Below are 21,175 nucleotides of genomic sequence, written 5' to 3' on the forward strand. Positions count from 1 at the left end.
ATATGACAATCTCAGGGAGCACATGTAATTAAATGTGTTCCAGACCTTTGCCACATGTGACAGGTGCAATTTAGCTTATTTTACATGCAAAGAAGTAAATCATGATTGCTTGGGAACTAATTATCTTGTCAACACGTATTTAAAATGATGCAGACAAATCTCTGCCTAATGATTTTATTCATAGTCGCATTCATTTTCATCCTCTTAATATTGCTAATTAGCAGTGACTTAAATGGGTCATTTACTTATGTAAAAGTAGTACCATAAAATACTCCATTACTAGTAAACGTCCCACTTTCAAATGACTGATGCAGAACGTACAAATAGCGTTTTAATTTTGGAGCTGGAATTAAATTTAGTACCTCAAAATTGCACTTAAGTACAGTACTTAGTAAATGTGTTGAGCCACTTTCCACCACTGGAAATGATCAATCCAAGTCAAAAGATACTTTATATAATTATGTAAATTGTGTTGTCTCAACTAGTGTTAAAGCACGTTTTTAATCATACAAGTTACTCAGTACTGGTGAGAAAGAATTGCACAATGTTATGCCCATTAATTGTTTTTCTGAATTGTTTAGCTGGCTTGCTTTCCCTGAAATGATTTTAATATATGAAATTATTCTCATTAAGCTAGTGCCTCAATTCAGTAGAAAATATCCAAAATAAAAAGTACAAAAACTCTCTCTTAGTGCTCCCTGTTACTAAAAAAAAAGAAAGACGCATTTATCTAGTTTTGCATGTTATTGAGATTTAAGAGTACTTTATTAAAAAGGCTCCCATTCGGTTCTCTCTGCAAGGCAAAGTATGGGCGAAGCACAGAGAACGAAGAATGTATGGATTATATCACAATATCAAGCTACAGCTTTGTGGCGCTGAACAGCATGTTCTCTTCTCAAAACGCTCCCCAGCTGCTTACATAAACAGACAAAATCACAAGAGTTTTTTCTTGTGTTGTCACACAGGAATACTGACGCCTCAGGCTTCCACCCCTGTGATGAAAGTGAAGCAGCAGAGACTCAGTTGTGGAAGCTTTTCTGTAGCTGTGTTCAGCAAAGTGTTCACATGTTGTGTCTCTGGACCTCAGCGAGTCACGAGGACACAGTTCTCCACTTGTGAACAACGTTTTGGTTTCTGCTCATGGTTACAGTGAGCACTCTCTTCTGGTTTCGACCAACATGGCTGACAGATGGTGTATTACCCCCTTCAATGAGTCCGGAGAGTGGCTGCTATTGTGTTATAGGACGAGCCAACTGTTTGAAATGAACATGATAATCATACCACGGAGTCATTCAGTGGTGCTCTGATTAAAATGACTTCAGGACAAAATGCTGGAATTAAAAACACTTGGTTTGTGAAAGTCAGAGAAAGTGAATAAAGCAGAGTTGTCCCAGTTGTATTTTTGCTATTCAAAAATAGACCAGTTGCCCTCAAATACCATGATAGTGGACGGACTGTGCACAGTGCACATGCTATTTCAGAGCAAAAATAACAACCTCATAGAAGCTGTTGCCTGAGCTGGTCCAACACATTTCAGTTACCCATGAGCTCTTCTAAATATCAGATTGGTCTTGAAATAATGACGGTCAAGATTTCATTCCTGGTTGATTAGGCAACACCTGCTGTTACTGGTGGCAGGTGCCTTTTAAAATAATAACAGCCCAATAACAGCCCAACAGCCAATTAAAACAGCCCCTGAGTTGCATTCAAAGACACATGTTAATAATTCAAAAGTTATTAGCTTCTGTTCCTTATTTTGTGTAATTAGTAAATAGTAGTCTCTCCGCTACAGCACGCCTCACTGCAAGGAACACAACAAGTTCACTTCCTGCAAGTGGAAATGCTCCAACAACTTTGGTTTTATCAAGTGACAGTGTGACAAGAACATTGCTGTCAAATGTTAACAGTGCAGGTACAAAAATCATTCCACGCCAAACAACGCAACATCCTCTGAAACAGCATCACAACACCAATCTCCAACAACTTGAACTCAAAGAGGCAAACCTCAAAACAGGTATATACAGTATACTGTAAGAGTCGGCAAAGGTTTCAGAAAATCATTAATAAGAAGTGTAAATGTATAGAGTGTTGACGGAATAATGTCAACACATATAAAATATACTGTAGTATAATACAACCCAAAACTAATAACATGAGTTGTGTTGCGATTGTGTCAGGTCTTCATTTGTCTCCATGATTATTCTTCTGGTTTTGGTTTGTGCTGTCGTCGCGTGTTTCTTTCTGCCAATGCAGATGTGTTTTGCATATGTCCTCATGTTTTCTGAGAGATTCCCCACTCGCTATGTTATATAATTCTGCAGTATTTGTGGCTGATGCTCCAGCTCTTCAGCCAGTGACTAGCTGGCCTGTTTGTATCTCTGTAAGTTGCCCATTAAAATTTATATTTTTCAGATGTCTGTTGAAGCCCACACATGCTGCTAATTGGCATAAATCTATAGGCTTAAATCAACATGTGTTAAGAGTCAAAACATCATAAAGTATACTTCACAACAGTTTCATTTATAGCTGGGATTTTGTAGATTTTGCTGTATTATCTCATACGATATTCCTATTATTTTGTCCAGCCCCTGATCGGGCTTTAATGTATAAATTTCCCCAGCTCCCTTTCTTGTCTGCTGTGCAATTGGCTCACCCAACTTCTCTGCAAAGAGAAATGTGTTCCTGACTTTTGAAGATGAAGGGAGGATGCACACTAACCCAACTCCAGAGGCATAGCAGTACAGCAATGCAACAACAACATACAAAAAAACATGGAACAAGTTAGAAAAGTGAAAGAGCATGCCCACTTACATTATGGTGCTGTCCCACAGTGCACAGTAAGGGTGCATTGTTCCCTGGAAGGCAAGAAAGGACAACATGTTTATCAGCTAAATTATGGTGGTAATTGATCGTCACTAACATCATCACCATCATCATCATCAGAAGCAGACTGCATATTCGTCCTTCAGCGTAGATATTTGTGTTCACATGAATTAGAGTGCAGAGTGCAACATCAGAGACACACACACTTGCTGACACGTTCAGACTTGCGTGCACTTTATCTCCGAGATGAATAAAAGGGCCCGGATCATAAAAGGGATTGTCCATGTAATTATCTGACTGCAGTGCGCTCTCATGACACCGGGCGCTTGCAAATTAATTATCAGGCCAATTAACCACCATTGTGTGTCGGCTGATGGGAGGTCATATGTGCTGTGGTCATTGTAGAACATTCAGTCAACGGACAAAAACTCTTTCTAGAGTGTTTAAAAAAAAAAGGAACCTTTGGTGTTTTATAGACAAATATCACAAAAAGCTATATTCATAGGCTCAAACATGAGTTGGTTGATCTGAAAATGACGGAATGACTGTGGAGCTTACATTTGCCAGGTGAGCCAGTTCAATCTCCAGGTGGGACTCGGTTGCCTTGGGCTCAGGTCTCACAGTCACAGCGATGACCTTGGAGTTCACAACTGTGTGGTTCCTAAATCAAACAAAGAAGCATGTAACTTCCTATTGTACACACGGTTTAATTGTCATTGAGGGTCAAATGCTGACCCTTATTTTTCTAACACAATATGGCAAAGTGCAGGCTTATCATGACTGACGTATAAGCTTAACTGTGATAGCATCCTTTAAATGTCTTATATAAAAGGTATAAAAGGATGAACAACATTGTAAATGTTCAAAGTCTTAACCCTGATTTTACTTCAAACACCTCAGGTCTATTTTTATGCTCTGTGAAGAAGCATTAACACTTACGGATTAGGTTCAAGTGCACAGTCAGTGAGATTAATGTGGGATCTATAGAAAACCACTTGTGCCAAACCTGATTTGGGGTCTCTGAGAGGATTTTGTGCACAGAGTTTGAATTTAAAGTTCCCCTCTAATCTAATCTAATAATCAAAAAATGTAGAGTGCTTTGAGTTAATGTTTAAACTACTTGAGTATTGGTGCAAGGTATTTTCTCTAACGCAGCTTCTATTGAATACTATCCCCAATATCAAGGTTGGGAGGATTTTAAAAAGCTGCCCATTAGACGTCAAAGCAGCTATACAGGATGTTCAAAACATCTAACAGAGAGCGCAAATCAAAGGCTCACCTCAGATGAACGGGATATTTCTTTGTAACCTACGCTTTTGGAAAAATCTGCCATTATAGTCCTGTTTCAAAAACCCTCTCCAGCCTTTGTACAGACGACAGAATATTCTTCATATTAGAAGCTGAAATCCATGAGTGCTTCCCACTAGGAGGAAAACTGTCAACTTCACAAAGGAAAGTAGAGGTGAGACTGCAGCAGCCTGCTGTCCTACCAGCACCACTTGAGCAGAGAATATCTTTATCCGACTTTGTCATACAATACAAGTCCATTTGTTGTCATGATGTAAATCAATGGCATAAATGGATAAGTGCTTCAGTTCTTGACTCAAAAGTGTACTTCTGATACTTGGTGGTGAAAAGGTTACTCTCATCTTTGAAACCTTACAAGCTTAACGTTTGGCAAACAGAAAATCCTTAAGTCTATCAGTTGCTACTTGATGTGCTTATCCTCCTGTTAGTCTGGAGAGGGCGAGCTTCAGAGTCCCATTATCAGCTCCTCTCCACATGTGCACATGGGGGCTGCTGCTCCACCTGTGACAGCTGGCCTGGTCGGCCCTGGAATGACCGTTCTGTCCTTGGGGCGTTTGGTGCCAGGGACTTGTTGATCGGGGTGTGACACCAGGTGTTTGTTCAGGACATCCTGCTGCTCTTCCCGCCAGTAATGTCATTCTTAATTAACTACATTTTCTATGCTGCAGTGAATTTGTTTCATTAGGAGTAAACACAAACACACAAATGTCTCTATGTTTTGTATATGCCACAACCTGATGTCCGTTAGCACCAAGGACTCATTTATAACAATTATAAGTGAGAAGTGTCCTTCAAGGTCATTAACTTTAACTCAAAGTAACATACACAACAAAAGCAGCAACGGAAAAGTATTTGGATATCTCGTTCTCCTGTTGAAACTTTCATGTCTTTGAAGTGGAACATTTCAGGCACAGTCTGTTTATAAGACTTGTTTTACTCTGAATAAAAATGGACACCTCTGAAGTATCCAAAGGATTAAATCTGTCTCACAATACAAACAAGGAGATATCCGGCCCTTACTTTGGTGACGGTAGCATGAGTCCGAGAGTCTTGTAGAGTACTGTTCCCAAAATGAAGACAGGGGATCCCTCCATTTCTAAAAGTGGAAATGAACAATGAATTAACATTATCGCCTATACTCCGGTAGGAGAAGTGCTAAAGTCTCCTATAGAATTAGCTTCTTACACTGTCCAAATGAGAGTGGCTGGGATTAGGCACGTGGCACGGATTCCTAATCAATCCCTTGTTTTGTTATCTTTGATATATTCCGGATAAGACTGATTACACCAATTAAACAAATTGTCAGGCTCTGGATTGCGATATACAGTGGCGCCTGGCAGTGTTTGAAAGGAAGATAAAAAACGCTGAGTCGATGGAAAACTCGGTGTTTAAACAAGCACAGGCAAGCAAAGTGGCTGTGTTCAAAGACTAGCATAATTATTTTGATTTCTTAAAACAAGGGGTGGTGTAGCATGACAAGAAAATACCTTCTGCACAAGACTGATGTGTCTGTGTGCAAGTCTTGTTGTAAGTTTACAGACAGAGCAATTAAACGAAAGTCATTCAGCTTTTGCTAACATGTCAAGATATTTATTTCACGCTCCTCAGCAGTGGCCACTGAATCCATCACTGTCTATTCCCTGTGCATTTATCCTACATGCATATTGCAGATTGTAGAAATGCTAGTGCAAGTTAAATATAGAAGTGAACTTTTCATATATATTCTAAGACAAAACACGTTTGTACAGTAGGTGAGGACTGTGCGAGTCCTAAAGAAAGATGTGTTGGACCAGAAGTACAATGGCTTTCTGATATATATATACAGTGGCATACCTGCTGACTGGGATACAAAGAGGCCCTTTGGGATCACCACTTTATCTTCAGAGTTCCTGGCCCAGTCAACCATGCCTTTACGACCCTTCATGGGGAAGTTGATGTCAGTCATCACAGACACTGCTGGGAGTCTCTGGATGCTGGCCACTGCAGGATTCAAACAAACAGACCAACGAAGAATTACTGAGGTTCAATATACTTTAGAATGTTATTGACTTTATAGGTTGTGTCTTGGAGAATCCTCCGAGTTCCTTTTACCAAAACAGCAGCCTGTAATGAAAATTCACATGTCTTGTAGACTCAGGTCACACATCAATAGATGCATGTTTATGCGAATATCTATGTTTGCTGCGTAAACACTGTGTAATGCCAGCATTACCTTTGGGAAATACGCTTATTCACTTTGCTGAGAATTACATGCAAAGATGGAGATCGCTGTCTTGTCAGTATGAAAGCTCAAGCCAGCCACCAGTTAGCTTAGCTTAGTTTAATGCAAAGTCTTGGCTGGCAGCCGTGACTTTCAACAGAATCAAGCCAGCTTTCCCCCCCTTTTTTCAAGTCTTTAAGCTAAGCTAAGCTAAGCTAAGCTAACCAGCTGCAGCTTCATATTTACCATGCCGATATGAGAGTGGAATCGTTGTCATCTCACTCTCAGCAAGAAAGCAACTGGAAATGTTTTCTATCTTTATCAATATAAATCAAACTCATTGTATGTGGTGAGGGTTGAAATTTTCGAAAGTTTCACTTAGTTGAATGTGCTGTTTACACCCTAAAAGTGAAAAATATTGCACTATTAGGCGTAAACATGTACACAACAGAGCGGAAACTTCCCTCAGAGGTTGTGCAACAACACCTCTGCTTTACTTTTTAAAGTGAAGACGCTATGTGTGTTAAACACACACACACACACACATTTACTCCGACAGGACCCAAAGTCAAAACACAGGATTGAAGTGTGTCGCACCTAAATTGAGAGGCAGATCTCTATACTCTGGTTTGCACCACTGAACACATCTAGCTACCAGTGTATAATTGTGCATGTGAATATTCAGGTCATTTGTAAGTCAAAGATACCCCCAACTGTGCTTTAATGCATTCATGTACACATTTAAAATAAAGTGCAAAATCAAAGCTTCACTTGGCACCTGGAAACTGGTAGACTGTTAATCCCCTTAATCACTCTTTCCTTTTCTCGCCTCCCTGCTGAGGCGCCATAAAAGGCCAGTCCATGTTCTAAGGCATTGACAAGGAAAATACCCAGGATCAACTGAAAGGGCCTCAGCATTACAAGGGGAGGATAAAGCTGCACTGTTCTCTACCTGGTATCACATCCAGTCCCAGTCAGGTGGTGCTTTAGTGAGGGGAATCTGAGGCTAATCCTGATGCAAAAGCTCTATTGTTCCTTGTGCTTTGCCAATAATACAATTTGAATCCTGGCAAGACTCCACGTTGGAGTGAAATCTGTGACAGAAGTTGTGTCTGTGTGATTCGGATGATCCAGCAGCGGGTATGAAATCACAGAGCACCACAAGACCCGCCATTTGCAAAGAGGCCTGTTCACAGCACCAGATGTTGGGAGCAGCAGCGGTAAGTGTGTGTGTGTGTGTGTTTGTAGTTTTAGTCACGGGGGCGCACTGTGAAACACAACAGGGTGCTGGTATGACTGTCTGTCAGAGTCCTGGATAATTCTGCAGGTAAATGGGGCCTTGATATTGCCTGATGGGGCCAGACAGCACAAATGAAGTGATCATTTAGGATTGTGAGGATTCTAAATATACCGATTCAGTGCACAGAGTATTCTGTGTGGCTCATGATCATGAGGGGGAATTATAGCATTGCTCATTGCGTCTGACTACGTTCATGAGAAGGTTAAGCGTTAAGAAGACTGTCAAAGTCAGACAACACAATCATTCTACACAGAAAACAAATGAATGAGCATTTGAAGCCGTCGCAATCACGATTATTCATGATCAATGTCAAAATATTTGCTCGACCATGAAGTGCAGCCTCACAATAGACAGACAGAAAAAAAAATCAAAAAGTGCATGATGCATTTCGCCTGCAAAGTGGTGTCTAATTTTCTAATATGTCCCGCGCTTCACCTTGTCCTCCAAGTGTTTGATTGTAAGGAGAGAGAATAAGTTGCTGGAGTGGAGAGACTTTCGCAATCAAGGTTATTTGACTAAAAGTAGGAGGACAGAGGACGACGCACCGGTGACTGCCAGTATTTATCTAGGTGTCAAGAGGCTGCCATAAATTAGTGACGAAATGATGCTGCAATATCTTACTCAGCCAGATGCTCTCCACTTGGCTTCCACCGATGGATCTGCAAAACTTTCCATTCTTTTAATCAAAAAGGCCACGTGGCCATCAAGGCACTGTGGTGTGAGCTGCCATTACTGTGTGGCTGGTCATAAAAATCATGATCCTGAAAACTCACTGTTCCACGCCTTGATTGTGTATGGAGTTTGGTTAATTCACTCATTTTCCAAATACACGGTGATATGACTGAATTGATGCACCTCTTATATAAGGGCCTTTTTTTTTTCATTAGGACCTTGATATTTTTCCACCAGCAGGGAGGCAATGCACTGGTTGAGTCTAGCCAGAGGCAGCTCATTACTGTTACATCTTCAAATAATTGCTCAAAAGCCAAATGGCCCTTCTGCCTCTATGCTCAGATTTTCCAAACGCTGCTTCAGAAATCGGGCTGCCTCACTCCTGCATCACCAAAAACGACAGTCATGCTGCACTTTAGCATTTTTCTACAGACATAAATATTGCGTTTTCTTAACAAGCCATCATTAAAGTCCCCCCCCCCCTCCAATTAGTTTATGAATGCAAACAATCAAAAATTGTACACAAGCATCAAACCTTTCATGGCCTAAAATTACGACATGTTGAAAATGTTCAGCCATCATATTTATCGGTCTTAAAAGAACAAAATCATGTTTCTTTCAGTAAACTTGAAGCATTTTAATGCCGGGAAAATGTACAGGAAGCAATGCATCATAAAGGATGGGAACTAAAACGACTTCAAACTTTTTAAAGTCCAAGGACTGACAACGTTGTTCATTTTGTGTATTTCAGCTAAATGAATGTCAAATAAAGGGGGGTGGGAGCTGTCTGTTTAGTTAGTAAAACTGAGGATCCAACACAGCTGCAACTCATTAAAAAGGTGCAGAAGGTAATCAGGAAGATTTGAGTCACACCTGGAGAACTGTACGATGCAACAAAAAAAGAAAACTGGAAGCTACTTTCTTTCAAAAGAGTTCTCAATACATTCAATGCACATTCTGTGTTAGCATACATGTTGCTACATGATAGTAAAAGTCAAATGACGTAGACAATATTGCAACGTTTTTCCCTTCTGCTTAGGAAGCAAATTGTATCAGTCGTGAGCTCAGTGTTGAGTTCCAGTCATCATTTTTCTATCAGGTTTCATCACACTCATTTATAGGCACCTACACCTAAGTCTGAAATGTTCAACTTCAATTATCCTATCAAAATGAGATATGTCAGTGTTTTTAATACGTTCCACTGCTGGCAGGTCTTATGTTTTAAAAATGCCCATTGATTTTAGAGAAGTTTCTTTCTTAAGGATGTCACAGTAATTTGTGGCAAGAACAAGGTTTGTGAAACTAATTCCGTGTCAATTAGACTTAGTGGTGGTTCTCTGTGTTAATGCCAAATATAATATTACATTCTTTTGTATGAGATTTTTAGCATCTTACAGGCAGCAAGTTTTCTATAATCAAATCAGTCAAGTACATTTTTAAACCACGCCCCTTTAAATGCAGTGGCGACCAACCATGTATCATGACTTTGATGACAGTAAGCCTAAAGACGTTATGATCACTGTAGTAGACTGATTGAGTCAAGTTTCTGTAAGTTAATTGGCATATTGTACGAACTTAATAGAAACTAATCGAACTAAAAACATTATGAAATGTAAAAAGTAATGGTATGCTTGGAAAGAGGTCAGCAGTAAAATATAAGTGGTTTGCACAAAATTACCAAAATAAATAAAATTAACTCCAGTATAGTCTTTCAAGAATGGGACCCGATTATGTCACTCAGTGCTTTCTTTAAATCTGAAACACAAAGCCGAGTTGCGTCATCGCTCCGCGGTTACCAAACTATTTTCTGTCGTATCATGTCTTACACGGTTTAATCCACGGTTCCACAGATTTGAGGGGAAGCTCGACAGTCATACGGCTGACTAATATAATAAGAGTTGAGTATTTTGTATTGAGGTTTAGCCATGCAATACACACTGCTGTTCAAGGAATTTGTATGAAGCTGGATAAAACACTTCCCAGAATGGATTGCATACTTTGTATAAAGCATGGGGTCAATGGTTAATGCTTTTTCAAGCAGAAAAAGCATTAACCATCAAGCCAAATTGGAAGGAGTATAAAGGGGAAGGGCACAGACATATTCTCATGTCTGTGAAAGACGTCATTAATGCTCGGCATTCTGAAATGCATTCGAGCCTTAGTTACTTAATTTGCGTCTCATGGTGCTTCATAATGGCATTTTGATGGGTGCATTCATTGTGCTATGTTTGTTATGCTATTCCTATTTGTCATTATGGAAATCATATACCATAAAGAGTGTGAGTGTTTGCTAGAAGTGGGTCAAATGTTGGCTATTGTAAAGAACACGAGGAATAAACCTCTCTCCCCCAGAGGAACTGCCTGCCAGCACAGCTGTACATGCTCACATTCACTTGCAGCATGAATAAATCAAGACTGCAGTTCTATTATTCCATTCCAGTAAGACACCATTTATGGCTGAGTACGAAACGAAATGCCACAGAGAGCTCAGATCATCCAGGAGGCAGAAGCAAAAAGAACCCACGAGAACATAAGGGAAGAGAAATACTGCTCAAAAGACAAATATCAAAAGAGGGGGACTTAATAATCCGAACCCCAATCAGTGGTGCAGAGTTTTTTATTTATTTATTACAGCTGCAAAGAATACGTTGTAATTTCACTTCCAATTTGATAGCCTTTCATCAGACACTCCCAACATGTTTATGCATGACTGCATATCTCGAAAGGAACTGACAAACAATCTTTTGTTATGCTGCTGCACTTCTGCACAACGTGCTTCAGGGTACGCTCTGCTAATCATGTATTTCTCAAAGGACCGCAGTACAGTGCAACATCACACAGAGTTACTACACCTTCAAATATGACACGTATTTCATTTGATCGTTAAAAAAAAAAGGAAGCCTCTGAATCTATGGATAGATATTACACGCCTATGTTAAATAAAAAGCATGTGGGTTTGAAATACAATGGAGTGAATGATAAAACATTGTAACAATAATCGTTACGCACTTGTTATTGCATTTCTATTCAAAACCCATTTGCTTTACACGATTAAAAATGACTTCACAACTGTATTTAGCTTATATAAAATAGTATAAAATATATCATATTTAATGAGCGCTATGTGTATTTTCTTTATCTTTACAGCTCTATTAAATCAGAGCTCTTGCACGCTCTTGATATTGGATCGAGTGTTAAGTGTTTTCATAGGAATTTAGCACATTAAGACCCCAAGCTCGGTTTTAATTAACATTATTGATTAGCAGTAATTTTACTCCCCCCACCCTTACCATGCACCATTTATCCTAAATTAATGATGGTGGGGAAATTGACACAAGGAGTCAGCAGAGCACGGAGATTCTGCGTCCATGTCAAGCAGAAATAAATGCTGAAACGAGCTCAGCAGCAGAGGGCAGGGAGGAAAAGTGGGCCGATTCTTACCCAAGTTGCCAGTCATCAAATAGGCATTGTGGAAATCCTTCATGCCCAGTCCAACGATGTGGATGAATTCCTCTATGACCTGCATGAGCTCCACCGCTCCGGGATAGATCTGGACAGGGTGAAAAGACAAGAGGACATTTTCAATTTCAAAATGGCCATTGACACCGAAAAGATGTGGAGAGTGTGGAGCGTAACATAAAAATAGTAAAAGACAGCATATTAGAGATAAGCTGCGGGTATATAGTTAAATGCAGAAGCTGAAAAGAACATAAAAAAACATTCACATTTTACAGCTTCTCAAATGTGAAGCTGTTCAATGTATCTGCTGCTTTATAGCTGAAATCATCAAGTGACGAATGGGCAGACAGTTGCAGTCCTAATTGAGCCATCCGTGTGAGACCAGCATCGGAGCCATAGCCACCGGGTTTGCACACACAGTTGCTGCTTGGCTCCTCTTCTGAAAGGCTCTGCCAAGTCAAGGGGTGATTGCCTGGGTTCATGTGACGCTTCACGGACAGCAGCGCCCAGTGAGGGAATGCAGAGGCAGGAATTCAGCGCCCTGGACAGATCCAGTAACACTGCTGGTCCCGGTAGCTCTTATCCTCCGAACCGATGGCTCAAAGGAACACTCATCCGGTAATTGACCTTCGGAAGTTTGGACCACTGTCATGGCTGCCACACATGACAGACATTTCTGCAACACAGTTTGCCACTTTCACGAAGTAGCAGCTACACGCAACAATGAGGTGACAACATTTCAAAAGCAATGTGTCATGTTGTACAAATATTATTGCAGGACTTTAACTACAGACTTGTGAGCACACAACGGTGATGTCAGGCAATTAAAGAGGCCTTTGAGTGGCATTTAGCAATTAACACCTCCCTCTTGGTTCTCAGCAAACACCTGAGGCAGGTATTTCCCTCCTCGGTAACACCTTGTGCACCTCCACATGTGATGCCGCTAAGCCAGGCAAGCGGATCAGTGATGCTGAAGTCGAGAGCCTCTGACACAGCAGAGTGAAAGCCGGAGTGGGGGAGAAAAGCACATCACGTCGCCCCTTCCGGCATGTCTGACGCACAGTGCAGTCATGCTCATTCTGCTGGTCTCCATGGCAACCGTGCGATGTGAAGGCAGCGCGGGGAGATGGCTGCAGTGGAGGTTTGTGTAGACAGAGCTCTTCCTTTCCTTGCCATGGTAACAGTGACAGGAGGTGAATATATAGTGATCTCTCCGCACAGAGCCAACTCTGCAGCCAGTAAAACCTCATAGTGAGGTGTTTCATGTGAATGTCCACGGCGCGCAGTGTGTGGGTGCTGTGGGAAACTCAGCTCAGAACACTCATCAATGCAAGAAAAGCCAGCGAGTGAGAAATATCGACAACTGTGAAGTCCGAGCGTCGTCTGTTGAAATCAGATGACGTCGCTTAGCCAATGCCGGAGTGGAGTGCCGAAACTGAAGCGGTGCTCCATGGACAGGCACATTAATAACTACAGAAATAATTAACACTTTTCTCTTCTGGGTGTTCGATCACATAGACATCTTTTCCTATTTTTCCTCTGATCTGTCTGTCTCTATCTCTGACGCATTCACACTGACAAAACTGCTCATTTGCCAGCTCTTCTCACCGACAACCCACCGTTTGGGGCCTGCCGAACTAAAGCTGCAGTGAGTAAACACCTAATTACTGCCTGTAGAGACATCAAGGACCGGCACTCCTGGCTGAGTTTGAACCGCCTGCATTCTCCTGCCATCTCAGCTGAAGTCAGGCATGGAGAAACACAGGCAAAAAAGAGATCTGACTGACTTTAAGACACCCCCTCAGTCATGTGTCAGTGCAGGTGATACCCAATTTATGTCAATTTAGCAGTGAAGGTGACAACAGAGCAGATGCCCTCTGCAGACTCGCCGTCATCGCAGATGGTATCTCTGTTAGAGTCTTGATGTGCGTGATTTCAGGAGTTCAGGTTGTCTCGGAGACCAGTGGCAGTTTTGAAAACGACAGTTGCCACCTCTCAAGCTGAGAGATGTGTCCGACAGAGGACGTAGCCAGACGCCAACCTCCACGGATAAACACAGTGTTTGGAAAGTGCACTGTTCTGTACTCAGATTTTGATCTACAGTACTGCTGTAGTGCTGCAGTCTGTGGCCCCTACATTTGTATCTGATATTGAGACTATGTTTTGTACTATACAGCTTCTCCATATGATGGAGCTCCCTTACAATGTCAGAGAAAGGCAGACAGGGAATTAGAGGCTTCCGTACAAACAATAAAACATCAACACTGTTTCATCTCAGGTCAAATTCAACTGAAGCAATGGTCCAATTACACTGGTCGCCGTGATGCTTATCAGCTGGGTAAAACAATGTGTGAAGTGAGTTCTGCAGTGCTAATGGTTGGACAGTCTCTGTGGCAGTGCTGCTGCCACCAAGTGGAGCTCTGAGGAACTAGCTTTTTCTAAATGAGGCCAGATGTCACACCAGCTAAATGACCTCTCACAGAGAGATAGATGTAAATGTAACATCCTCTCAACACTAACCTGACTTTTTTCTTGATCTCTGCTATTCAGAACGAGTGAAGCTTTGGGTTTTTTTTTTTTTTTTTTAGACACACAGCATTCACGCAGCAACCTGAATTATTTAAGTGTACAACGACGTGCTTACCTTTTGCGCGTCTTCCCATTTCTCCTTATTTTCCTCCTCCAAGAGGTTGCTGATGATTTGAAAGAAGTTCTGTGGAGATGATGAAAGGGAAAATATGTAACACACCCACGCAGAAGTATTACAAGCGCAGCAGCGAGATGCTTTTTAAAATCATGACACATGAACACTATGCACTCAAAGAGGACTGTTATGGATAATAAACTGACATTTCTCAAGGGATTTCTATAAGGGAATAATGACGGCCCCTGCGGGGCTCAATTGCACCAGGAAATGTGACACTGAAACCATGATGGTTTTACCAGAGAAAAGTTGGAATTTGTGCATTAGCTCTGGCAGAAATATACCTCGAACCCCCTGCAGCTTGCAGCAAACACTTAATGCTAAAGGGGAGAAGCACCAAGCTGCAATCAGGAAGGAAGATGAAAGGGAATGCTTGAGCAGCTGTGTGAATTGTCTTCTTCTGCAGCAGGGGCTGCTTGGGGTGCATGCCTGCAGTAGTAATGGGAACCCTGTCTGATCTTTAGCCTTGTTATTTCGTCTGGTCTACAATGTGCCTGAGGGAGTGGCTCTCTCTCTTGACACAGGCTATCTTGTTTTCTACTTGAATGCTTATGCTCCCTCTGGTGGTAATGTGCCCACTTTAACACTGCATTAGCTCAGAGACATGCGGAGAGGGTGGGCTGGCTGCCTGCTCTCCTGTCTGCCCACACACACTATAGAGCTCTCATAATAACATAAGACAGGATGCTTTCCTCATCTCATAGCTTTTCTATGGTGGGAAAATGGGTGAATGGGCCTTGTGTTTGCCCATCCATAACCAGAACATTTGGGTTTCATTCCTGCAGAATATGAGCATCGGACCGAACATCTCACATCCAGTGGAAGCTGTTGATAAATGTTCATTAAAAAGACATTATGTAGTCTAAATACCAGTGTGCTTTGGAACGTGGATAATTTAGTGAGTTCAACATTTTGGTGATCCAATTACCTGCATCCTAACCTGAAGTACAAGCTGTGTGCCAATTAAGTCCACATTCAGACAAACTCAAATGCATCTAGCATCACTGACACTGACATCACTAATGTTAGATATCTTGATCGTTTGTTTTTAGCAGTATAACACCCAACATTATGGGTATGCTGTGATATTCAAAATATCCAGTAAATATATTTTCCTCTTTAATATATTGAGATAAAACATACTCGTCCGTGGAAACAGTACTGTGTTATATTATGGAATGTAACCGAACTTTCACACTATTAAAAAATAAACTATTTCTACTCCTATTTTCCAGCACAATTACTTACATCTCTTTGCAGAAGAAGAAGAACCAAAAAGCGGAATGAAAACTATAATGGAGAATTAGGTTTATCATTAGCACACATACAATATTCAAAGCTCGCTTTGCCGTTATCGTCAAATAGAGAGCAACATGTATTCCCTTCCCGTTTAGCTTCCACAGCATGAGCCAAACGCATTGAAACAGGCACGCGGGACAGCACAAAGACCACAAAGAGGCCTGAGAAGGGTGTCTTTGAAAATGACACGGCTCTGAGGATATAAACTATGTTATTGGTGATGGAGGTGGAGCTTTAGCTATAATCTCCATCATCCTGACATAAGAAGGATCAAGACTGCAGTCAACCCCAACATGATGAGATGAAAGAGCTTAGGATGTGGAGGAGATCTCTTGATACAATGGAGCCGTGGGGTGCGTTTGTCAGATTTTATGCTATTTCAGACATGTTAAAAAAACGTTTTGGTTTTTTTCTCATATATTACGTGTTTGCAGCACCAAACATTGCCTGTATCCAGTTGATTATTTTTGTCACAAGAGACACATTTGTAAGCCACCTTGCTGTAGGATATGAATACATTTCAGTCAGATCCATGTCTATGTGTTCAAATAAACCCACTGTCCACTTACTTGCACATCATCTGAAGATGGCTCATAGCTGGCCCTCTTGAAGGTCTCTGTCACATTGCGAAGGATCTCCACCGAAGACAGCAGGTCACCAGCATAGAAGTTCCTCCTCTGGGTGAGGTCCAGCAGGTTTTTGGTGACCTGGGACATCCCATCCCCCGCCAGCATCCTCTGGCCCTTAGCAAGGTGCCCCTGAACCTCCAAAAACAGGAGAAGACAAGACTTGGGGCATCTGTTTCCTCTGCAGGGTTTCCAGAGATGCACACTAAACTACACATTTGGACTAAATGGAGTGCAACAAATCTGGAAGAAAGACTCCACTCTCTGAGGCCCTTAATGTGACACTTATATCTAAGCCAGGACGAAATGTATTCTGCCTCACGGATGTTTTGAAATGAGCCAATATGAATAAAAGAGTTAACTGGAGCAGAAGACACACATTTAGGCAGAAATTGCACAGTGAAATGACATTTCACATCATTGCACAGGGTTTATGTCCATAAATACAGGTTCCCATGTGCAGGGCGTTATGTGCCATCTCAGCTCTTCTGAATTATTTTATTTGTTGCAGTGATGGAGAGTTACCAAAATTACTTATTCTAGTGGAAATTCTATGGTGTTTCCAGACAAAAGGCAAACATACAAAAGCAAAAAAAAAAATGTTATTTAATAAAGCCCTCTGAAATAGACCCAGGCTTTAATAAAAAAAGATGATTGAGGTGTCTCATGAGATGAAAAAGGATGAAAGAAAGAGTTCACACCAGGATCTTTTGGTAAATAATCGATTCTATAGAAAAGAAGACCATTCACTCAGTTTCTACAACTTTGTTATTCAGTCAATTGATGGTCCAATACAAAAATGTATTGTAATTGATGTTAGTTAAAATGCCGTAAAGAGCAAGTGAGGAAAAACATAAATATGCAAAGGTACAACAAGCTGAAGCAACAAGACAAACATGGATGACAAAATGACAAAAACTCTAAATCAATTAGTATAAAAAGAACTTGACAGCGACCATTTATTACACAGACAATAATGGCAAAAATCATGTTTTAATTTCTCATCTTTTGAAAGTGGTTAATCTGTGGCCACAGTGTGATGGGAATGAGGGGGATGGGGAAAACACTGGGGAGGTAATTTATGATGCATTGGAAACAGAGGCAGTGAGAGGGAGCTGACTTTGCACCTACTGATTGCTGCAAGTATCTGAATTCATTTGTTATGCATCGAGCATAGCTGGGCTGCTCCCAGAAGGCCATACCGCGGTAATCCAAAGAGCAGCGTCGACTAGTGGTGCCTGTAGAGGGGAAGGAGACAGGGACAGATTTGGAGAGGAGACGGAGCGAGGGAGGGAGGGAGGGAGGGATGCGAGGGCAGATGAGGTTGCAGGCGTAGATAGTGGAGAGGGGGGGAGGGTTATGGGATTAAGACCAAAAGAAAGGCAGATAGAAGTGGTGGAGAGGAGGGTGTTGGATACAGGAAAAGGAAAAAAAGACAGAAAAGAGAGGAAGGTATTAATTATTTTCATAAGAGACTTATCTTCCTGCCTTTTGTCCACTTCTGTCGCCCACCATCAACATTTGATTTCGACCGTTACATTTTGCAGTGGAGTTATATTATTATAACATTATAGAGCGAGGGAGAGAGATGTTTCTGGAAGGAAAGTGCTGCAGTACTTGAACATATTTGGGTTTGAGTTATGAGCGGCAGACAGATCCCCATGGCTTTTAATAAATGCACTGTGTGCTGTGTTAATGCAACTTACAGTGGCTTAGTCAAGCACGCAGCAGCTCAACTGTGATAGCTGTCAGGCATTGAAACAGTGATTCCGAAATAGCAGAACCACCCAGTATCCACCCACATCGCCGTACACATCCTGCATAGGGGTCCAACATCACACCTTCCCTGCTGTCGACCCGGCGGAGTGCACTTCACACATCACCCCACCGCTCCAACACAGGTGCTTGACATCCTGAGGAAAACTCCCACAGTACAAAACATTTCCCCTGGCACCCGTGCTTCACAAAAAAATAAAACCTTCGCTATCTCTTGTTCTTTCTCTCTCTCTCTCTCTCTCTCTGTCTTGCACACACTAACACACACAGACAGAGAGAGATCAAACACCTCCTACGCCCACTCTTTCCACAGCTACAACCTGGTGATATGCACTGAAGCCATGAGTGCACGCCAAACATCGCTATATCCTGGGAGCGCCCATGCAGCGCTGTGAGACAGCCCAGAGGGCAGCAGCAGAGGCCTACAGCTTTACACCGCGCTGAGCATCCGTCTCCCTCCTAACTGGCTTCACCTGGGAGGTTATATTTACTTTTATAATCCAGACCCCTATTGGTAAGGACGCCAACACACAATAGAACATTTTCACATCGTTATGGAATCGTCTTTTAGGCCCTCACACTCGGAAAATGAGTGTATTTCATGAAGGCTGGCTACCTAGAAATTAGGATTTCCCGTTTTGGCTCTGACATTCCTAAAGGTCATTGTAAACTGAGAAAGACTGTGCCCTTCAAGTGGGATTTATTTTTAAAAACGCAAAGCAGTAAGAGGTCAGGTTTCTGAGATGAAAGATGAGAATCATGTTTGTGTATTGATTTCAAAGATGAGATGAAATTAAAAGCTACGGGAAGGCTTTTAAAAGATGCTTGGACACCCGTAGTGTGCTTTCATTTTACTAATATATGGTATTTTGTAATTTTCAAAAGTACTAGAGGACACAAATTGCCCAAGGCCAAAATCATTTCAAAGTGAAATGCTTGGAGCAGAGCTCATTTTAGTTTGTTGTCAAAAACAGTTTTGCAGAGAAAAATAATACATAATACAAATATAAGAGCTCACAGTTGTATATTAGCTTTACTTTTATATGTGCATTTGGTAAATACATATGCTTTTCACTTATTTACAACTGGATCTCTCCTTTGGATCAAACTGCCAGTGGAATCAAACAAGGTCAGAGAAGAGCAATTCAGCTTTCGCTGTTATTCAGAACCAATCTGTCATCTCTCCTTGGATCGTCAGTGATGTATGTAGAGTAAGTTGAGTATGAAATATCGGTCGGTAGAGATGTGCTTGATTAAAAAGCAAGGCTGCACTCCACTGAAGCAGTGACCTGTTGCTGTCCGAACAATCCTCCCTAAGACGGGAAGCTAAAACGGTGTTTACTGCCCGAGGAGTTACAGATAAGACGTGTCTAAAAACACTCTCTGAGAGCGATTTCTACAGACTTTTGTGTGTTGAATGTCATCCTGTGATAGATAAACAACCTTTATGTTCTTGAAAGAAACCTTGCATTCAAACATCACAAGTAAAAATTGCCTCATTCATTCTAAAAGGATGATGTCTTGTGTTTGAGCACATAATTATTTCTCTCCGCATTAACCTGTGGAGTGTTTGTTTAATAGCTTGTGGTTCAGTTGCTTTAATCGCTGTCTCTCAGTTGGCTGACTCAAACTTGAATTGATAATTGAGATTTAGGGCTCTCGTTAGACATCCACATAAATACGAGCACAACAAATGTTTGCATGCAAAATCTCTCCTGCAGGCTAACTTGTGACTGCAGGTGTCAGTCGGGAAAAGAATGCATGTAAAAGTATAACGCCTGAAAATAGTACATTTCACTACTGGTACTCAGCATATTTGATGTTTGGCAAATATCAAAATGTACTAGTTATTCACTTTAATTTTACAATGTACAGCACTGGGAGAAAAAAAAAAGAGTAAAGGGAAGATGAAGGACATCCTAAAAATTCTGTGCTGTACGAAACAAAGAAATTGCTTCAGCCTTGACAGAGGGCTGCTTTGGAGCTCCTCTGGAATGAGTGAGCCCAGTTTTAGGAACTCACGACATCGTATTGTAAGGATATACTTCAAATGTGATGATTATAACGACAAAGAACTTGAGTCCGACTCCAGATTGTATTGTCACAGCTAGGAAACAGTCTCTTCAGCTCTACTAAAGCACATAGCTCTCTTCTTGTAGTGTGGTTTGTGTGTTTACTAACGTATGAACCTTTGTTTCAGTGACACAACGGGAACAAATTAACCTGCTGTGTGTCTATGTGTGTATCGTCCCGACTTTTCCTCCCTTCTCTCCTCTGGTGGCAGTTGTCATCCATGATGACCCAGGCGGTGCTGATGCCTCTGCACCGGGTGCTGTTCCTATGGTGACCTTGATGACGACAGTGACTACGGCTGAGTAGACACGGATGCCCCCCCCCCAATGTACTTGGACCCTTCAACCAAGCTGTCTTACTGCATTCACGTTGCACATCTTGATCTGTTGCCTTTTCTGAACAATATTTCACCTTCGTTCACCTGCTCTCAGTAGCCGTCACACCGTCTCCTGGACGGAGGAGGTCTGTCTGTGAGGCTTTTTTGGTTCCTTCTCGCATTTTCCTCATTAAGAGTTGTGTGCGTCTGACCTTGATCTAATTACAGGTCAACGGATGGGAGGTGTTGTTTTCATTCATAGGTGCATAATGTGGGCTTTGTGAAACCCGCTGACACCGGAGCTGTGATTAATGGCTTTACAAATAAACTTGACCTGACCTGAACCGTTGTCCATTGTAGTCTCCCAGTGGTCAGTGCCGGTTTTGACAGGGGGGATGCACTGTGCTTAAACATGAAATATGTCCATTGTTTCACCCTTTTGTCATGAGACTGCTCTTCTTTTGGACATTCATTACTGGTCCTGGTTCTCTCATAAAGTGGTACGGCACCATGTGTGCTAATTGGTGTGAATATATATACATATATATATATATATATATATAAACACGTGTTGACCACCCAGACTGCAGTAATGGCATGTATCTCTGTATTACAGCAG

At 41.6% G+C, this 21,175-nt stretch overlaps 1 protein-coding gene across 2 annotated transcripts in view; it reads right to left on the reverse strand.

The window, feature by feature from the left end:
* adgrb3 (adhesion G protein-coupled receptor B3) overlaps positions 1 to 21,175 on the reverse strand; it is a gene marked incomplete at both ends in the record, with an annotated part of 105,328 nt that overhangs the window by 26,726 nt on the left and 57,427 nt on the right. Inside the window, 8 exons of one of the 2 annotated variants that reach the window (XM_079169416.1) lie at positions 2,812 to 2,855; positions 3,382 to 3,484; positions 5,152 to 5,227; positions 5,965 to 6,111; positions 11,745 to 11,853; positions 14,407 to 14,475; positions 16,335 to 16,529; positions 17,523 to 17,629. In XM_079169416.1, coding sequence (XP_079025542.1) covers positions 2,812 to 2,855; positions 3,382 to 3,484; positions 5,152 to 5,227; positions 5,965 to 6,111; positions 11,745 to 11,853; positions 14,407 to 14,475; positions 16,335 to 16,529; positions 17,523 to 17,629 — 850 coding nt within the window. Of the gene's footprint in view, positions 1 to 2,811; positions 2,856 to 3,369; positions 3,485 to 5,151; positions 5,228 to 5,964; positions 6,112 to 11,744; positions 11,854 to 14,406; positions 14,476 to 16,334; positions 16,530 to 17,522; positions 17,630 to 21,175 lie in introns of both variants that reach the window. The other variant, XM_079169415.1, reaches the window with a different exon arrangement.

The sequence above is a fragment of the Pholis gunnellus genome (assembly GCF_910591455.1).
Source record: "Pholis gunnellus genome assembly, chromosome: 11".
NCBI classification, from domain to species: Eukaryota; Metazoa; Chordata; class Actinopteri; order Perciformes; family Pholidae; genus Pholis; species Pholis gunnellus.